Here is a 16484-nt window from a genome sequence, read left to right on the forward strand (position 1 = left end):
GCAAGGTAAATTTACAATAAGTGGATGTAAAGGCTCCACTTGCCCATTGGTAAAGTCCCGCATATACAGTAGTCTGTCTGTGCAGAGACACCTTCATTCAGGTTGCAAACCTCAGAAAAATGCACCTCGTCCCAATAAAACAAGATGATTTGTCGCGCCTTTATATTTACTTTCTGTGCATGAATGAAATGAAAATGACTTTACTCAACAGGGTCATTATTGAGACCTGTGGGTGCAGCTACATCACCAGTCTATTTTAACAGCATAACATTTCAGCATTGAAATGTCTAAAAACAATTAGACCTTTACTGTATATTCTGTTGATTTGAGTTGTGTTCGATGTTTAAACCCAGAGAATTAGGTAATCACATTCTCGAGGTAGTGGTGCGTTTCATTTGGTTGCCTGACAGATATTCATCAGCAGTGGTTGTTTAACAACCATGACGACAATCCCCACGATCCCACAGTACTTCTGTTTTTTGTTTTTCCTTTGTTTGAAAGACCCCCAGTGGCAGGAATTACATATGGTGAATTTAACAGACGGATGTACATCTCTTTTTTTATCCCCTTTTTTTGTCTCAACCACCTCCTGAGGGAAATAGCTGTCTCTATAGTTGCTTTCGATAGCTTAAAAAAATGGTACCAGCTGCAGCAGGAAACAAAGATGAAAAATAATAATTGGAGCAGCTTTAAGCAAAAAGAGCCATTTTTATTAGACTCATCTAATTACTGATCTTGATCAGAAAGAGTTTTTAATTCTATTAATTAATAGGAAGTCTATTCAATACCAAACAAACCAATTCTATCTATCCATCTATCTATCCATCTTTCTATCTACAAAAGGTAAGAGGTGTCTTTGAATTACAAGATGGACGTCTTTCTTCCAGGAGAATAGGTTTTGATTGACATGTTCCATTGTTACACAAATTGACGATGATCCCCTTGATGCAAAGACAATTACTATTAATTTGTGAAGGGGTTGAGGGAGCCTCCTGTTGAAAATTGCCTGGGCACCTGACATCTCAGAGGCAACACATAAAAATTAGGACCGTCTTCCACCCTGAAGCTCTTTAAAACAATGCTGTGGGAACTGGTAAGTTGCTAGGAAACAAGACAGCGGTCCGCAGTGTAAAGTTTCATCTGTGGGATTCAAACAAGAAAAATTGTGAAATGTCTTCCGAGGTGGCTCATGGTTGGAATTCAGCTTACACAATGAGACGGGCATCGGGGGTCTAACACCATAACGTTTTTAATTTCATCTCTGACAGTTTCGACCTTAAATGTGGAAAAAAGAGAGAGAGAGAGAGAGAGAGAGGAAAGAGACCCAGAGGGCATGTTGTGGTAAATTGAGCAACTGTGTCAAAAACAAAACCTGGGGTTGGATTTATTGATGTTAAGTGTAAAATAACCTTTCCTCGCTGCAAAGGTGCACTTTTATATGTTTTTGACCTGCCTTTTAATAAGAAGTGATGTTGAGATAGCAGAGAGATTTGTAATATGCCTGTCATGTATGCACAGGGTTTCTCAGGAAATCTGACATACATTATCTCTTAAAGAATCTTTTAGTTTGGGAAATGAAATTGAGTCAGGTTCGCTATGGACAGAATGTCATTACAAATCATTGGTCAGACTGTCAGGAGAGACTAATGTAACCGATAGTGGGAGTTACAGATGTGATGATGGAGGCGTTAACCTGACAGCAGTGAACAACAGAGGAGACAGTTAATTACTAGAGCAAAGGAGTGATCATTAGAAATGGACATGAAGACAGATAAATCTGTGATGGGACGCGTCACAATTAAGAAAAATCCAATGCAACAAAAAAGTGAGTTGAAGGCCTTTTCAAATGGGTCTGATGAATCATTAACATCTGAGATCCTCAACAATTAGACAATTAGTCAGACAAAAAAAAACATAAAATACAGATCATCATGTCATCATAGAGCGTGGTGTACGAAGACTACCATTTTTTACTGACAAGGGCAGATGGGGGATGTGGATGAACTTGTATGAGAGTCAGAGATTCTGATCAAATTGACTCGCCCACCATCAGCTGCAGCATGACGGTGGTTAAAATAATTGGAAACGGCAGCCTCAACTAACGCTCAGAATTCATCAGGTTTCAGTTCTCTGAGCCATAAAGGTTTTAACACGAAACACATTTATACCACTGGACATACTAAAATCTGCCACTTAGAGGAATTGGAGCTCTTTTCTCTCTAAGTTCGAACGTTTATTTGAACATCTCTTAACAATGAACACCGAAGCTTGAAATACTAGTTGTTACTGAGCAAAATAAAAACACAGACAAAGTGAAACCAAACTTGAGAGATTTAGTGCTACAGGCATTCACGCTCGTGTGTCAGTGAGAACAGAAATACAGTGGGGTCCAAAAGTCTGAGACCACTTGTTAGAAAACTATTTTGTTCAGACTGTAATACAGTTCACTTCATTACGAATGATTATATCAGTTTAAGGTTGAAACGTTGACTATTTGATAAATGTCCATTCATTTCAGAACATCTCAGTATTTATTATGTTATTATTTGTTACGTTCTTTAATGACAGCATGCACTGGAGCCTGCATGGACTCCACAAGCTTGTGTAAAACCTGATGACACGTTATCCCAGCATGACTTGGACACAGGGATCGACAAACTTTCTTTTGATGACAAGACGGCCTGTTTTTCTCACTCTTCGAGCGCCCCCAGAAATGTTCGGTGGGGCTGAGGTCAGGTGACTGTGAAAGGAAAGTCCGTGACAGTCAGGACTCCTCATTCTTTACTGTTCTTCAGCTTACAAAGTTCTGAGGTGTGTTTGAGCTCTTTATGTTGCTTCAGTATGAATCCTTCTCCATAGAAATATGAACCACAGGGTGCAGCATATCTCTGTGGAATGGAGTGGTAAAGTAGTTCTCCTGGGTCCAAGTGGAGTCAGCTCTGTGCAGGTATCAGTGTGCCACCACCTTGTTTAATTGTTGGTTTGAGACACTACGTTATCGTTCTCTTTTCTGTTTGTCTCCTTATCGCTCCTTCGGTTACTGACATAAATCTCAAACTTGGATTCATCCACCATGAAATTCTGGTCATCCTTCGCCCACCTCAAGTGCTTGATTCCTCTCCTGAGAAGTGGTTTAGAAAGTACTACTCGTTAACCTTTTGCATTTTGCTAATTGGAGTTTTGTGTTCCATTTTAGAAAAGACAAGTCTGTATCTGTGATGAGGCTGCATTTCTATCTCTCAATGAACTAAGCTTGATGTACTGATCCTCTGACAGTGCGGTCACTTCGGGTCTGCTTGGCCGTGCTTTGGATACAACTGATCCTGTTTCTTTCCTTCTTCTGATTATTTCCAGGTATGCGTGAAGTTATTTGATATTTTCAACGTGGTCTCAGACTACTGGACCCCATGGTAAAATGAAATATAAGACAAAACCTTACCCATGCTAAAATGAACAGCTGCTAAAATGAAGAGGAAAACAGCATCACTGCTAGTTGGAGGTCCAGATAACAGAAGCTCATGTAACAATAATTCCTGTCCTGAAAATACCTGCATGCACCGCATTAAATTGCATACTGAAGAGAGGGTGCAAGGTGTGTGAGGCCATGGCATCTAATTCCTGAAGATCCATTTCCATTATGCTGAATAATTGAGTAACGGTGTGGTAATGACCTCGGAGTAGATAATGGAGAGCTCGACACTGAGTACCTGCTTACCAAGATGTTAGTGTCATTACACCACTGTGACCAACTGATCAAATCAGTCACCGGCTTGACTTCTACACTCGTTTTGCCTTTGCTGTCTTTTCACCCCGTGTCACACTCGGAGTTATTACAGAGAGATGCCCTTGCAGATGCCCTGTTCATTTTCTTTCTGCTCCTGTTTTTTTTTTTTTCTGCTTCAGTATATCACCATTGTTATTCTTCACATCCACAGCATGGGGCCTTGTCAATTCATATTCATGTTTCTGAATCTCTTGGTCATGCTCCGGTAAAGTTTTTCTTCTCCCAGGAAACATGGCATGAGGAATACTCTTTCCATGTTGACAAAGATACAGATATAGCACGCTGTCTGCTTTAATGCTGTAGAGCTGGATTTGATTTTTTTTTTTTAAATTAAGAGAGCTTACAAGAATGCAACCAATATCTAAATATTTAAATACCATAATATATAATTCATGCCAATATAATGTCACAGATGTCAACAACATAAGGTTTAGGCTTGCAGTGAATACGGATGTAATATAATGCAGCAGGTGTACATGAGATACACATTCTCCTGTGTAGGGTGGTACTGAATTAGTTTTAACAATATTGATTTATCACCACACACCAATTCTGAATGTTATTAAACAGTTTCAATGCTCAGTTTTTAAAGCTGTATTGATACGCAGGTACCAGATGTACTTTCTCACTGTCTCCTGTCTTCGAATCCAAGGTTCTACATTATTTTTTAATAAAAAAAAAAAAAAAGTGAATGTAGTACAGTCATTCTGCTGTTCTCTACTACAAAAAAAGCCAAAATTATAGTGAAACTCTGGCGAAAAAGCAACCTAGACTTTATTTGTGAATGTATGAGTCAAACCTTCATGTAAAAGCATAATTACGATAATAGAGGCACTTTTAAGATTTACCGTAGTTTTGTTTTCGGGCAAGCAAATTTTCAATGGAGTGCTGGGGCTATTTCGTCTTTCGTTGTAATTACGCTTTTACATGAAGGTTTGACTGATATACATTCACAACCAAAGCCTTGGTTGCTTTTTGGCGCGAGTTTCACTTTAAGATTGAAGCAGAATATTTTGTTAGGTAAAAACATAATGTGACTTGTGAGCATCTTATATTATATCTCAAATTTTGAGTTTTTGTAGTAATTTGAAATGTTAGGATCGTAGTTGCAAACAATGTTACGTTGTCAACACTGAAATCTAATTGTACCAAATAGTATAATATGAATAATATTTTAATATTCATTATCTTAATTTGTGCATAAATCCTGGGTTTGCCCATAATGAATAGACATGTATATAAATACAAAATAATTAAATGATAATAATAAAAGCACGCGCAGCATTCAAAGGTTGATTTAGATTTTGAATGTCAGTGTTATGAATGAAGCTCCAAACCTGATACAGGCCTAGGAATTGCATATTTTATGTGAATGCCATAACAATGCTTTCCAATTTACATTTAATCATCATGACTTTCCAGATTGAGGCTGCTCATATTGACACAAACAAACAACAGAAATTGCTGTATGAATGATCTGGCAGCACATTTAGATGAGTTTACTAACTGACACGTAGCCACTTAGTACTCTACACTCATACCTCTCTCCAACCTTTTCACGGCTTCAGACATTATAAAATAAAACAAACCACCTCATACCAATGGCTGCTGCTATGAGGTGCTCTCTTCTTTATATAAATATGATTTATGTGAATTAGGAAAGAAAGCGTTATACTCTTCCACCACACAAAAGAAATCCTTCACCTGTTACTTTCTACAGTATATCATTCGATAAGCTTTTGATCACGTTCCCTCTCAGTCGCATGTGTTGTCTCGGCTTGACACTTCCTCCTCCTCATGGTAGGTGGTACAACGGCTGTTATGAAAGCAGGAGCTGTTTCCAAGAAGGCCAAAATAGGATCAGTCTTCCTGAGCTTGTGCAAGGAGAGAGTAGAAATACTGCTGGCCATTGTCCTAGTGACTCCACGACTCCTTTAATGTAACACCACTGAAGTGTGCCAAAAAGTCTGCCTAAATGAACAGATCCAATAATCCTTTGACACGTGCCCTTTGTAATTAACAGTAGTTGAACATATATAAAAACAGGCTGTGACACTCACAAAATGCGGGTCTTGTGGTGCCAGGGACACATTATTTTGCTTACTTAATTCCGTTCAGCTTCAACCGCTATCTACAACTTCTCTTCTGGTCAGATAGGAAACAGCTTCCAGGCTGCGATAAAACAACATGACAAGGTGGTGAAGAATCATGGCTGAATCTGTTCGGGTTGTGATTGTTGTGGGACAGGAACCAAATTACTTGTTTGAGAAAAACAAACAACCAAACAAAGAAAAGCCAATTAATTTCCCCAATTCTGTCTGGGCAGTCATGTAAACAAGAGTATTATAGAGGATTGTCAGTTTATGTAATTGCTCAGTGTTGGCAGTATTGGTATTATTATCACATGTAAACATTGCTGGATTAATATTCCATTTTCTTGAGTTCTGGAGTACTTACGTTTTGTTTTTCTAAATTATCACTTATTATAATTGTTATGAACCTAAATACCTGGCATGAATTGAATGCAACGTTAACAATTGTTTAGCTAAATGTTATTAAAGCTGTCAAAAAAATACATCATATTTATTGTATCTTGTTTGGTATATATACTGTATTTTCCGGACTATGCACCTCCATAAACTTTCCAGTTTCACCATAAGCGTCACTACAATTAATGTATTCATACCAGTTTCTAATTATGCCTCTCTTTGACCATGGACCTCTAAAGAAAGAAAACAGCAACCACTGGCTGCTTTCAGTGCAAGGTGCCACTGATTCAGCATCAGCACCTACAAACTGTATAGCCCTGATGAGGTCACAATCATGAACTAAATCTGCTGCCCAACCACTCCAAATCCCAACCAAATACAATAATCACTTATGGTTCCTTAGGCCCAAAGTGACATCTTCAGATTGCTTCTTTTGGACAACAGACTGTCCAAAACCTGAATTCTCTTCATTTACTATCCTAAATGGCAAAGAAAAGTAGCAAATCCTTTTATTTATGAAGCTCGAAGGAGCAAACGTTTGACATTAAAATAACTCAAACAATAATATGATTATCATAGCAGCTGATGATTCATTTTCTCTCAATTGACTACTGTTGCACCTCTAAATGACTCTCAAGCTATTCCTATTTAGTTGAGTGAGGAATTAGCAAGTGTTCGCCAAAGTTGTTTCTGTTTACACAGTATGAATCTAATATTTTACAAATAAAAGCTCAACAACACATCATTTATCACACCATAACTATCTGCCCATAAATTATATCACAATGTTCCTTTGCAGGTTCGAGGAGATACTTATATGAGAAGTTACTACTTTATCAACAGTATATAGCACCACATTTTCAGAGGGAAATACCTTGTGGCTCATGACAAATGGTGTGTCATCGAATATGGCTTTGAATATGCACTGCAGTGCTCTGAATCAAGTCATGTGGTCGACACTGCGCAATCAATTCCTATCTTGTACACACCTACCAACAGTATGCCACCTCATTCTATACTGTAACAGCAACATAATAAAAAAAAGAACAACAGGGACAGTGATTCAACAGAAACTTTTTATGTTATTCTAGACAGCTATCAGCCAAATGATTTACGCACAGCCTTTTTGCTGCAATGTGTTTAAAAAAAAAAAGTCTCTCGTCCCTGCAGGTAGGAGAGGACCTGAATGTATATGACTGCACATCAGATTATTGTAAACAAATCATATCATGTCTTTGATCTCTGCAGTTACTCGTCTGTCTCCACTTAGATTTTTATTTTCTGCCTGTCTTACTCCGTCTCAACATAATTTTCACTACTGTTGAATAAAGTGAAAATTATTCATGAAGACCGAGTCAGTAATGGCTATCTGTAACATCTTTGCCGTATTCAGGCATACACCTCATTGTCATTCCAAACTTTGCTGCCACAACAGGTCCAGGCTCATGTGTTTCTCAATGGCAATGGGAGTCACTTAAGAAAATGTCTTCATGGTAACTTATACAGGAGAGGGGACCCAGTGACAATATAGCTAAAGACATAGTGTAAATAAAACAAGACAGTTACCATGCCTACAGTTGCTATCAGCAGTCTACTTCACAGCATGCATACATGCATGCTACCTACACATGCTTCATTGGGAATTTGACTCTATATACAATATTTATTATCACATATGACTATAACATTTTCTTAAAAGGTCAGCCTTGTTTGCAAAATTTTGTTTTTAATCTATTTGTGACCCTTGTAGAAATGACAACCAACGTGATGCAGTAAAAAAAAACCCAGCTATAATCAACCAAATTAAAACAAAACATACAACCTAATATACCTGTATTCCAACATATAGTCAACTAAACAATATCGCAATGGTTTCAGACTCACACAGTCAAATGACAAATGAACATCAAACATCATTTACATTTTATTGGAATGTAAAAATAATTACTCCTACCTCCTTGTTTTCACAGGAACTCTGTTTCTTATTACAAACTTGACATTTAAACCCATCCTCACTCATTAGCCAGTAGTTTCACTAATTGTGATGCAATTCTCTGTCTTCAGGAGAAGCTGTTCTGGCCCGACACCTTGATTCATTTGAATAAATAAATTATTATCCCCAAGACTAATACACCTCCGCTAATACAAATAAACATGCACAAGAGCCCACACAGTCCAACGGGTTGAGGACAGACCCTGTGGAATGACTTCACTAGTGTAAAAGTGAGTCTGTGTATGTTGTACTGTAGAGGAAAACAAGGGCAGGGATCTAAGATATGACAGGTATATCAAAGAATAAAGTCTGTTTGTGATCTTGATTTCTTTCTTTAAGCCTTTACGTGAATGATACATATGAGAATTGCATCATATCTGCTCAACCACCAACAACAGCTGTCCTTCAGCACTCAGCAAATGAATAAATTAACACGATAAAGCCCACTGGTGTGATGTACATTTCCATGTTTGTTTTTTCATGGCTGGTTTATTGTAATAAGCACTGGCATGGATACAGCAAGAGGCCATGTACTGCATTACTAAATGTTTGTCCTTGGTATTATTCCCTCTAATGAATAATGAATGGTGATAAAGATTACTGAACAGTGTTCTACACGATATGGCCGGGTTGTACGATGTCCTTCCTTTCTTCTAGTATAGACTCGACTTGTGAGGAATAAATCTTTGATGATGTTTTGTAAGTTCTTCCAACATCTCACTCAAAACCAGCGCTACCTTACTGTGCTCGCCGAAACAACAGACTTACCCTCAGGCGCGTCAGCATCACAGATCCTCGTTGTGCCAAAAGTAGCATTCCCAGACGAAGGACCTGCTGAGGGCATCTGACTCTGATCACAAAACAGAAGAGGCATGTATCTATTCAGCAAAGGAGCAGTACAAGCTTCTTCATGCGATACAAACAGTTTATGGCTCCAGAAAATGAAAATCTAAGATGCCGAACAGCATTTGGCTTTTTCCTATGAATTATGGAACTACCTTGTTGTGTTGTGCTCTGAGTTTTAAATCAGATACTAACAGAGCAAAACAGGCTTTTATTAATTGGAAGTTAACCCAAACACCAAGTAAATACACTGATATTTACAGTAACACATGAGGAATTTAAAAGGTTACCACATTGATATAAGGAATTTACTGTGCATAGCACTTAATATGCACTGCAGACACCACTGAATGTGCTAGGTTGGTATAAATGCTGCGAGACAATGCATTCAAATGCTGGCGGTGAAAGCAGAGAAGAACAAGCCATGTTTACCCTGTGAGTCATATGGAGCTGGTTTTAAAAAGGTTATTTTCGCTCATTTAAAAAAGAGGATGTTTCAGCAAAAACAACACTGTGGTTCATTTTAATTATGTTGTTTAAAAGATTTTTCTAGACGAAGCGTAGACATGAGGGTGCATCTAAACTACATGCATACACCCACACGGCAAGCGCGCGCGAGAGAGGAGCTGCATCAGATCACACAGAGGGTAGACTGTCAAACAACAGATCCACACAGTAATAGCCACATAGTCTAATACCGACGGACAGAATCCAAAAAGAACAAGCATCTAAAAGCTACGCTGCCAGTCCGTGGAGACCATGCTGCTGCCTACACCCAGCTGGACCGAAATGGTCTGAACCAACTGACTGACCGACAGTGGCATCGTTAGAGCCCCATCCACGGCAAGATGTACAGATACATTTCCTCACCTGCACAAGATACTTCTGGCTGCCATACATGACATATTGCGGGGCGAGGCTGTAGATCATGTAGCTGGTGTGAAGGACAATCAGTAGTAGAATCATACAGAGGAAGAGGAGAGCCTGGGGGCGAGTCCTCTTAGGTCTTATTTTGTACAGCTGAAAACGAGAAAATGGTAATGTGTAATTCAAAATAAACAAATCATACATTTTAAGGCAACACAGCAGTACATCCTTTGCTCACCCGTATCCAGAAGAACCAGATGCCCATGTTGCGAATGCCAGCCATGGATGTGACAACAAAGTACATGGTGATGACCGTAATCAGGATATAATCCAATGGGAAGACCTGCGATATACCAAGGACACAAGTCAGCTACGTATATCACATCCAAGTCCCACATATAAAGTCAATATTGACAGTGAAGGAAAGTAACTAAAAACATCAACTCAAGTACTTGATTACTACTACACAATGTCTCAGAGGCAAATATTGAACTTTTTGTAAATTAAGCATATTAATACTTATGTAGCTTAATTGAAAGCAACATTATGTAGAAATCCCAGTACTGTAACAATTTATCAGATGAAAAGCAGGTGTGAAATACAGACAAAACTTATTACGTCATAACAATGTTAAGTCTTAAAAACTTGGATGCTGAAGTAAACCTGTCTGTAACGCTGTGATCTGACCCTCTCACTGAAATTACATAGTGCAGAAACAAGTAATGGGGGGGCAGAGTGGCTGAGACAGAGACAACATTCACCCTATTACAAGACCTTGTACAATCAAAATGATTTGTGTGCTGTTATTTAAAAAAAAATGTTGCTTTAAGTAAAGTTCTGAATGCATGACTTTAACGTGCAACGTAGTACTTTGTGGTATAACTATTCTTACTCAAATGAAAGACCTGAGTACTTGTTCCACCACTGATTATTGCTTTCAGAGCCAAACATTCAGGCTGGCTGCCTCTGAAAGATGCTTGGAGCTGTCAATGAGTTCCTATCATCAATACCACTTGTTTAAGCCCAGTCACCTGAAGCACATCTGAGCTGGTCACTGAAGAATGTTGAACTCTAAAATATGCACTCCTGTCCTCTTCCTATTAATCTGCAAATACTTTATTTACAGATATAGTGTTGACAAAATCACAGTGCCTGTAACGTAAATATCTATTTTGTTCTGTGACCTGAAATGATCTGCTATAACCTCAAACCTGATCCTTATAGAGCACTGTATCCCATTCCTGATTTGGTACACTTAATTCTTTAAATACCAAGGTCATACTTCTAAACACTGGCCTTAGACATTTAATCAATGCCGGTATCTATGAGGCAATTCTTTAATGGTCTGAGCTGTCAGTCATTTTTTTCCTCTAAACTCAGCAGTAGAATACTAAGTTTAAGAGAGGTGGTTCTTTTCAGTATCCATACCCATGGCAACGACTTGGAGGAAAGAAGCAATGGTAGGGATTTAATAATCTGTCAATCTCAAAAGTTCACATTTTAAAATCTCAAAATGAAGCTCCAGACTTTTAACCACATTGCTAATACTGCTTTACAGAATCCACAGGTTTATTCATGTCATACAAATGCTTGAACATGATATAGATTAATTATTTGGCAACTTGAAAGCTCACAGTTTTGCACAATTTCACATGAAAAAATATGTTAAATGACAAGCAAAGAATGTGATAATGGTTGCATTTTCCATTTCAAATCTGATTCTGAGATTGATAAATACCCTGATTCGATGAGCTCTAAGTGTACTATCAAGCTTCCAGTAACAAACTGTGAATTGAAATTTTAGAGCGATAGGACTCACTTAGTGAATGTCACTGCTTTTGTAGATGAGATTCTGTTATTCCAAAGTTCACCTGCACTAAACTGATGCACATAAACTTCAAGTTTTTAACAGTATTACAAGTGCATTTAAAGGATGAAGCTTTCAAATTAAGCTTCATTTAGTTTAATGATGATGGAGACAAGCAAATATGGCTTTAAGCATATCTTAACTAAGGATAATCATCTTTTCACCATGAGAGAAGAGGGGATACTCACCGGTTGCAAGGCTAATAGAAGTTCATTCAGAGGATTGGTGAGGTTGGTGCCAAAGATTATGAATCCCGAGCTGATGCCAGCAGAGTGGAGAGCTTTATCCAAACTGAAACACAAAGAAAATACTTCAATATAGTGTATATCATAAGTGTGTATATCTCCTTGAAAACAAAACAATTAATAGAAATAACTACATAGTCCAGTTTTGTGTTGCACTGTCCAACTTGATGACACATAGTTGTAAAGTTTATTGTTTTAAAATCATGTTGTTACAGGACATATCATGACTTACTTTGAAATGAACAGGGCGACAGTGAACAGCAGAGCAACCAGGATGAAGAAAATCCCCAGCAATATCTGAAAAAAACAACAACAATGCCTTAAACCAAACACCAAACCATGATATGAATCCACAACCAAAGGCAGGATCGGCTCTTATGGTGAACCCCATGCCTGAAGCCTAAATAAAGCGGTATAAATGTTTTCAAATGCTTCCAATGGGTCAGAAAATATAACCTTTCTGCCATTTTGACAAGGACAGACCATATGGCTTGGCCAGCCTCAGTTTGGCACTGTTGCATAAGGTGACGGGGGGGGAGCAATGGCACAGCCCTGACAGAGGGGGAGGTTGCAACCAGGGGGGCAAAATGTGGGTGGCAGCCAAAAAGGCAATAAACCTTATCAACTGTCCGCCTTCAAGAGGGCGTTAGCTAACATCTCTTTTAACAGCCATTGTGATGAAAAAATCATGTGAACATGTGATGTTTGAGCAATATATGACACGAAGTAAAACAGGAGTGTGTTAATTTCTTCACTCTAGCATGCTAGGACCTCTGACACATCAATGTCATTGGCAAGATACAAACAATTATGAAGTACTTTACTTTTTAAAAACACAATTATTCATCCAAATTAGCTTTGAAAAAAATATTCTTCATGTTGTTTCTCAATGATTGCCGTAAAAGCATCAATTACAATCAAGAAACTGATAATCACCACACTTTTTGTCATTATTGTTTGACAACTTGATATGTTAGACGGCCAGATGGAGGAAAAACACAGTCATTCAAATGTACTGATTAAACTGCCATCTCCTAATCCAACCAAGCAAAAGCAAAAAGCAGACATTTCCTAACTGTGGCTTCTGAAAATTAAATACTGTACTCAAGGCTAAAAAAGTTTAAAAAGTATTTAAATCTTGTAAGATGGAATTTATTTTCAATATCTTAAATGAAAAGGTGGCACTGTTTTTCTAACAAAGAGAATGGCATTGTATTATAATTTATTCTGCTCTGCTTGAAAACTCATTTTCTTTCTCACCTTTGTTTTATGATCCCATCAAAACATAGTAATTATTTTTGTGAGGTCCAAGCACTACAGTATGTGACCATAGCTGTTCGACATGTTCAATGAGTCATTCTCACTCACCCATGGTTGATATAAAAAAGACAGCATGTGTTTGAGAAACAGTGGCACAACTGCTCTGGAGACATCACAATCATTTGGCTTATCACTCTGCACCAGTGCCTAAGTATACAGTAAATAAATCTCCCAACTCATTACTGTTTAAATTTGAGTCTGGGGACTATCATTAGCAGCAACCCCCATTGGTTAAAGACAAACTGTTACAGGCACTGGTTTAAATTGTTTGTGCATGCCTGCAGTGCAGCAAAATACTGGAAAATGAATGGCAGTGCAGATGTAAAATGTGAACTATGAGAATAAGGTTGGAACTTGTCCGGTCAGTCAAGATAGAAAATGTCATGTGAAAACAGTGGGACCTTCAGATGGGTGGCAATTCAAAGAACAAACCAACACACATCTCCCTGTCTTAGCAACCCTCTCTTCTCTTTAATTGGTATTCAATTGATTTATATTATATCATACATCAATATTATGTTCATCAAACCATTCAATCATTCCTGCCTGTATAAAAGCATCTGCATTTTTGTGATTTGCTCCACTCATTAATCTTTTGCTTCACTTTGTCGCCCATAAGTTATTTGATTGCTGTGCTGTCAGGTACAACAGACGATAAGGGCATGTCAAGCATGCATGCTATTATGTGCACTATGCACTAACTGTAGTTGTGGGCAAAAGGTGTGGAGATTTTTGCAGTGAAACATTTAAAAGCATGTTGGCCAGGTTCATTAGTCTTATTCCTGTTCAACATCTAAAGCAAGAAGTGTGTGAGTAGAAAAAGCACCCTGTTGAATGCAGGTCTCTTGGTATTTCCACTGACCACTCATTATTCTGTCAATCACCTCTGAAATCTATTCAGAAGGGTTAGCGTTGTAAAACTGAGTCAGTGTGGAATGTGTGATATTTCATGAAACATTAATCCCGACTACTTTTAACTTAAGGATTTCATTTTTAAAGTATTGTTTCACAATATTCAAATAAGCTTTCCTGGTGACAGGTGACCTCAAATTTTTACCTGCCACAGCCAACATTTAACCTGTATCTGGCAGGCAGGAGGTGTTGATATCATTCGTTGGTTGTCTTTCAGGTGTAAAGAAGTAGCATACAAATATAGGACTTCACAAATATGTTTCCAGAGAATGATAATATGCCTTTGAAGTAGAATTTACATCTTAGAGAAAATGAGCAAAGGTAAATTATTTTTTACTGTGATAGGTTTCAGGAAAATTTTGGAAAAAAAATACTTTCCTCACCCACCACTATCACATTGACCCAGAATAATTACAGTTGATGATTCTGTTATTCTAATATTGGTCAAGACAGCCTCTGGGCTTTGCGCAATTCAAATTAGGATTTTTTTTTGAAAATAGAAATTGCAGTGCTGTTTATATGCCAAACTTACTACAAAGATGCTAATGATCACAGCTGCTGCTCCCTGGTAACTGAGTGGTTTGGTTTGAGTAGGATGCAGAAAGTAGTTAGGATGAGTGGGAATAGGCAACCTTGAGGGATTTTGGTAGTGATGAACATTTTTTTATAGGAACTTTGGTAAGTTGTTGTTTTCAACTTGACCCAAGTACTTTTCTTTCTACAATCTAGATGATTTAAGCTGCACAAACTATTGTACGAAACTGTGTAGCTCATGACTGAAAAAATGGATCAGTTATATCAGAATATAATTAGATGTGGTTATTCTGTGCTGGTGCTTCAGTGAAGGTATCCACTGAGGATCCAGGCAGCAGTCTCCGGATGTTTGTCTGGAATGGGCCACTTGAAGTGTAATGTTTTTGGGTTTTTTTCCGAAAGGGCACTATGTAGTTTTGGAGAAGAAATTCAAACTTAGAATTTTATTATTTACTATTTTAATGAGGTAAAATACAAATTTTACTGGTATTTTCTTGCATAACTGAATAAACAAGCAGTTCTCAGAGGAAAATAAGGTCCTCAAAACACTGTTTGAAGAAAGAGAAGTGGCAGGGTCCAGCAAATATAAACAAAGTAAAACAGTGCAAAATCGTATTGTCCTTTAAGGTCAGATTGTTTATGTAGTTTCATCAGCCATGAAAACAAAGACATTGTTTATTCCGTTTATTTGGACAGCCAATTCAGTAAATGAAATCTTTCGAAAAGATAAAACTACATAACACACCTTTGAGTCCTAAACAATTTGTGGTATAACCCCTTTTCTTTCCCAAGGGCGAATTTGAATATGGGAACAAGAATACTGAAAATGCATAGACGAGGTCCAGGTGCTCGGCGCCCAACCCCAAAAAAAGTAAAATCAAAGATAAGTTTGTGGTTGCTTTGGTGAGTCCCTGGGGCACCATGAGATCCTGCTTGAGAAATGTGAGTCTCCCTGAGAGACTTCAGAGTAAATTAGGTGAAGAGACTACCCATGGGAATTGTGTAAATATGCTGTTGTGTGAAGTAGAACTAAAAGTAAATCTAGAGCAGTCCAGATTAGAACTTGAGCACAAAGAAACATTTTTTTGGGGGTGGCAGGAGGAGATGAGCAAAAGCGGTATCCTTCGCCAAATAAGAATTTTTAAATTACATAACTATTAAGTGAAAATACATCAAATTAGCTGTGGTACATTGTGGAGCCCTAACCAGCGCTACTTGGAAACCAATTAAAACAAGGCCTGAACACATGAAGTAAAATAATGTTGTTTGTAAGATCACATCCAATACACAGACATTACAACGATTTGTGTTTGTATACAATACACTCCATATTAAGACACTAGAGCCAATTCCATTATCACAAGACTCACCTTGATAGGCCTGAGAGCAGAGCCCACTTTAGTGCAGCAGTTTCTTTCGGCAATTTCCAGGTGTCTCCCCCTGCGCTGGAGGACCTGCAGTTTGCTCTCTAGCTCCTGCAGGTTGTGTCTGTCCCTCGACGAAAGGGGACGTCCATCATTGCACTGGCGAGAGGACAAACAGCCATATAAGGGTATTTAAAGAAGACAGCATGCAAAACTGATAATTGAGGTTTTTAACCTACCCTGAGATTCCCAAAATATTCATTAAG

At 38.1% G+C, this 16484-nt stretch overlaps 1 protein-coding gene across 1 annotated transcript in view; it reads right to left on the reverse strand.

The window, feature by feature from the left end:
- The window catches only part of lmbrd1 (LMBR1 domain containing 1), a 60761-nt gene that overhangs the window by 6152 nt on the left and 38125 nt on the right, over positions 1 to 16484 (reverse strand). The window contains exons 9-14 of the mRNA XM_037123728.1: positions 16225 to 16377; positions 12321 to 12385; positions 12032 to 12134; positions 10215 to 10319; positions 9980 to 10129; positions 9035 to 9116 (exon numbers count right to left, since the gene is read on the reverse strand). Coding sequence (XP_036979623.1) covers positions 9035 to 9116; positions 9980 to 10129; positions 10215 to 10319; positions 12032 to 12134; positions 12321 to 12385; positions 16225 to 16377 — 658 coding nt within the window. The remainder of the gene's footprint in view (positions 1 to 9034; positions 9117 to 9979; positions 10130 to 10214; positions 10320 to 12031; positions 12135 to 12320; positions 12386 to 16224; positions 16378 to 16484) is intronic.

This window comes from Acanthopagrus latus, chromosome 15 (genome assembly GCF_904848185.1).
Source record: "Acanthopagrus latus isolate v.2019 chromosome 15, fAcaLat1.1, whole genome shotgun sequence".
NCBI classification, from domain to species: domain Eukaryota; kingdom Metazoa; phylum Chordata; class Actinopteri; order Spariformes; family Sparidae; genus Acanthopagrus; species Acanthopagrus latus.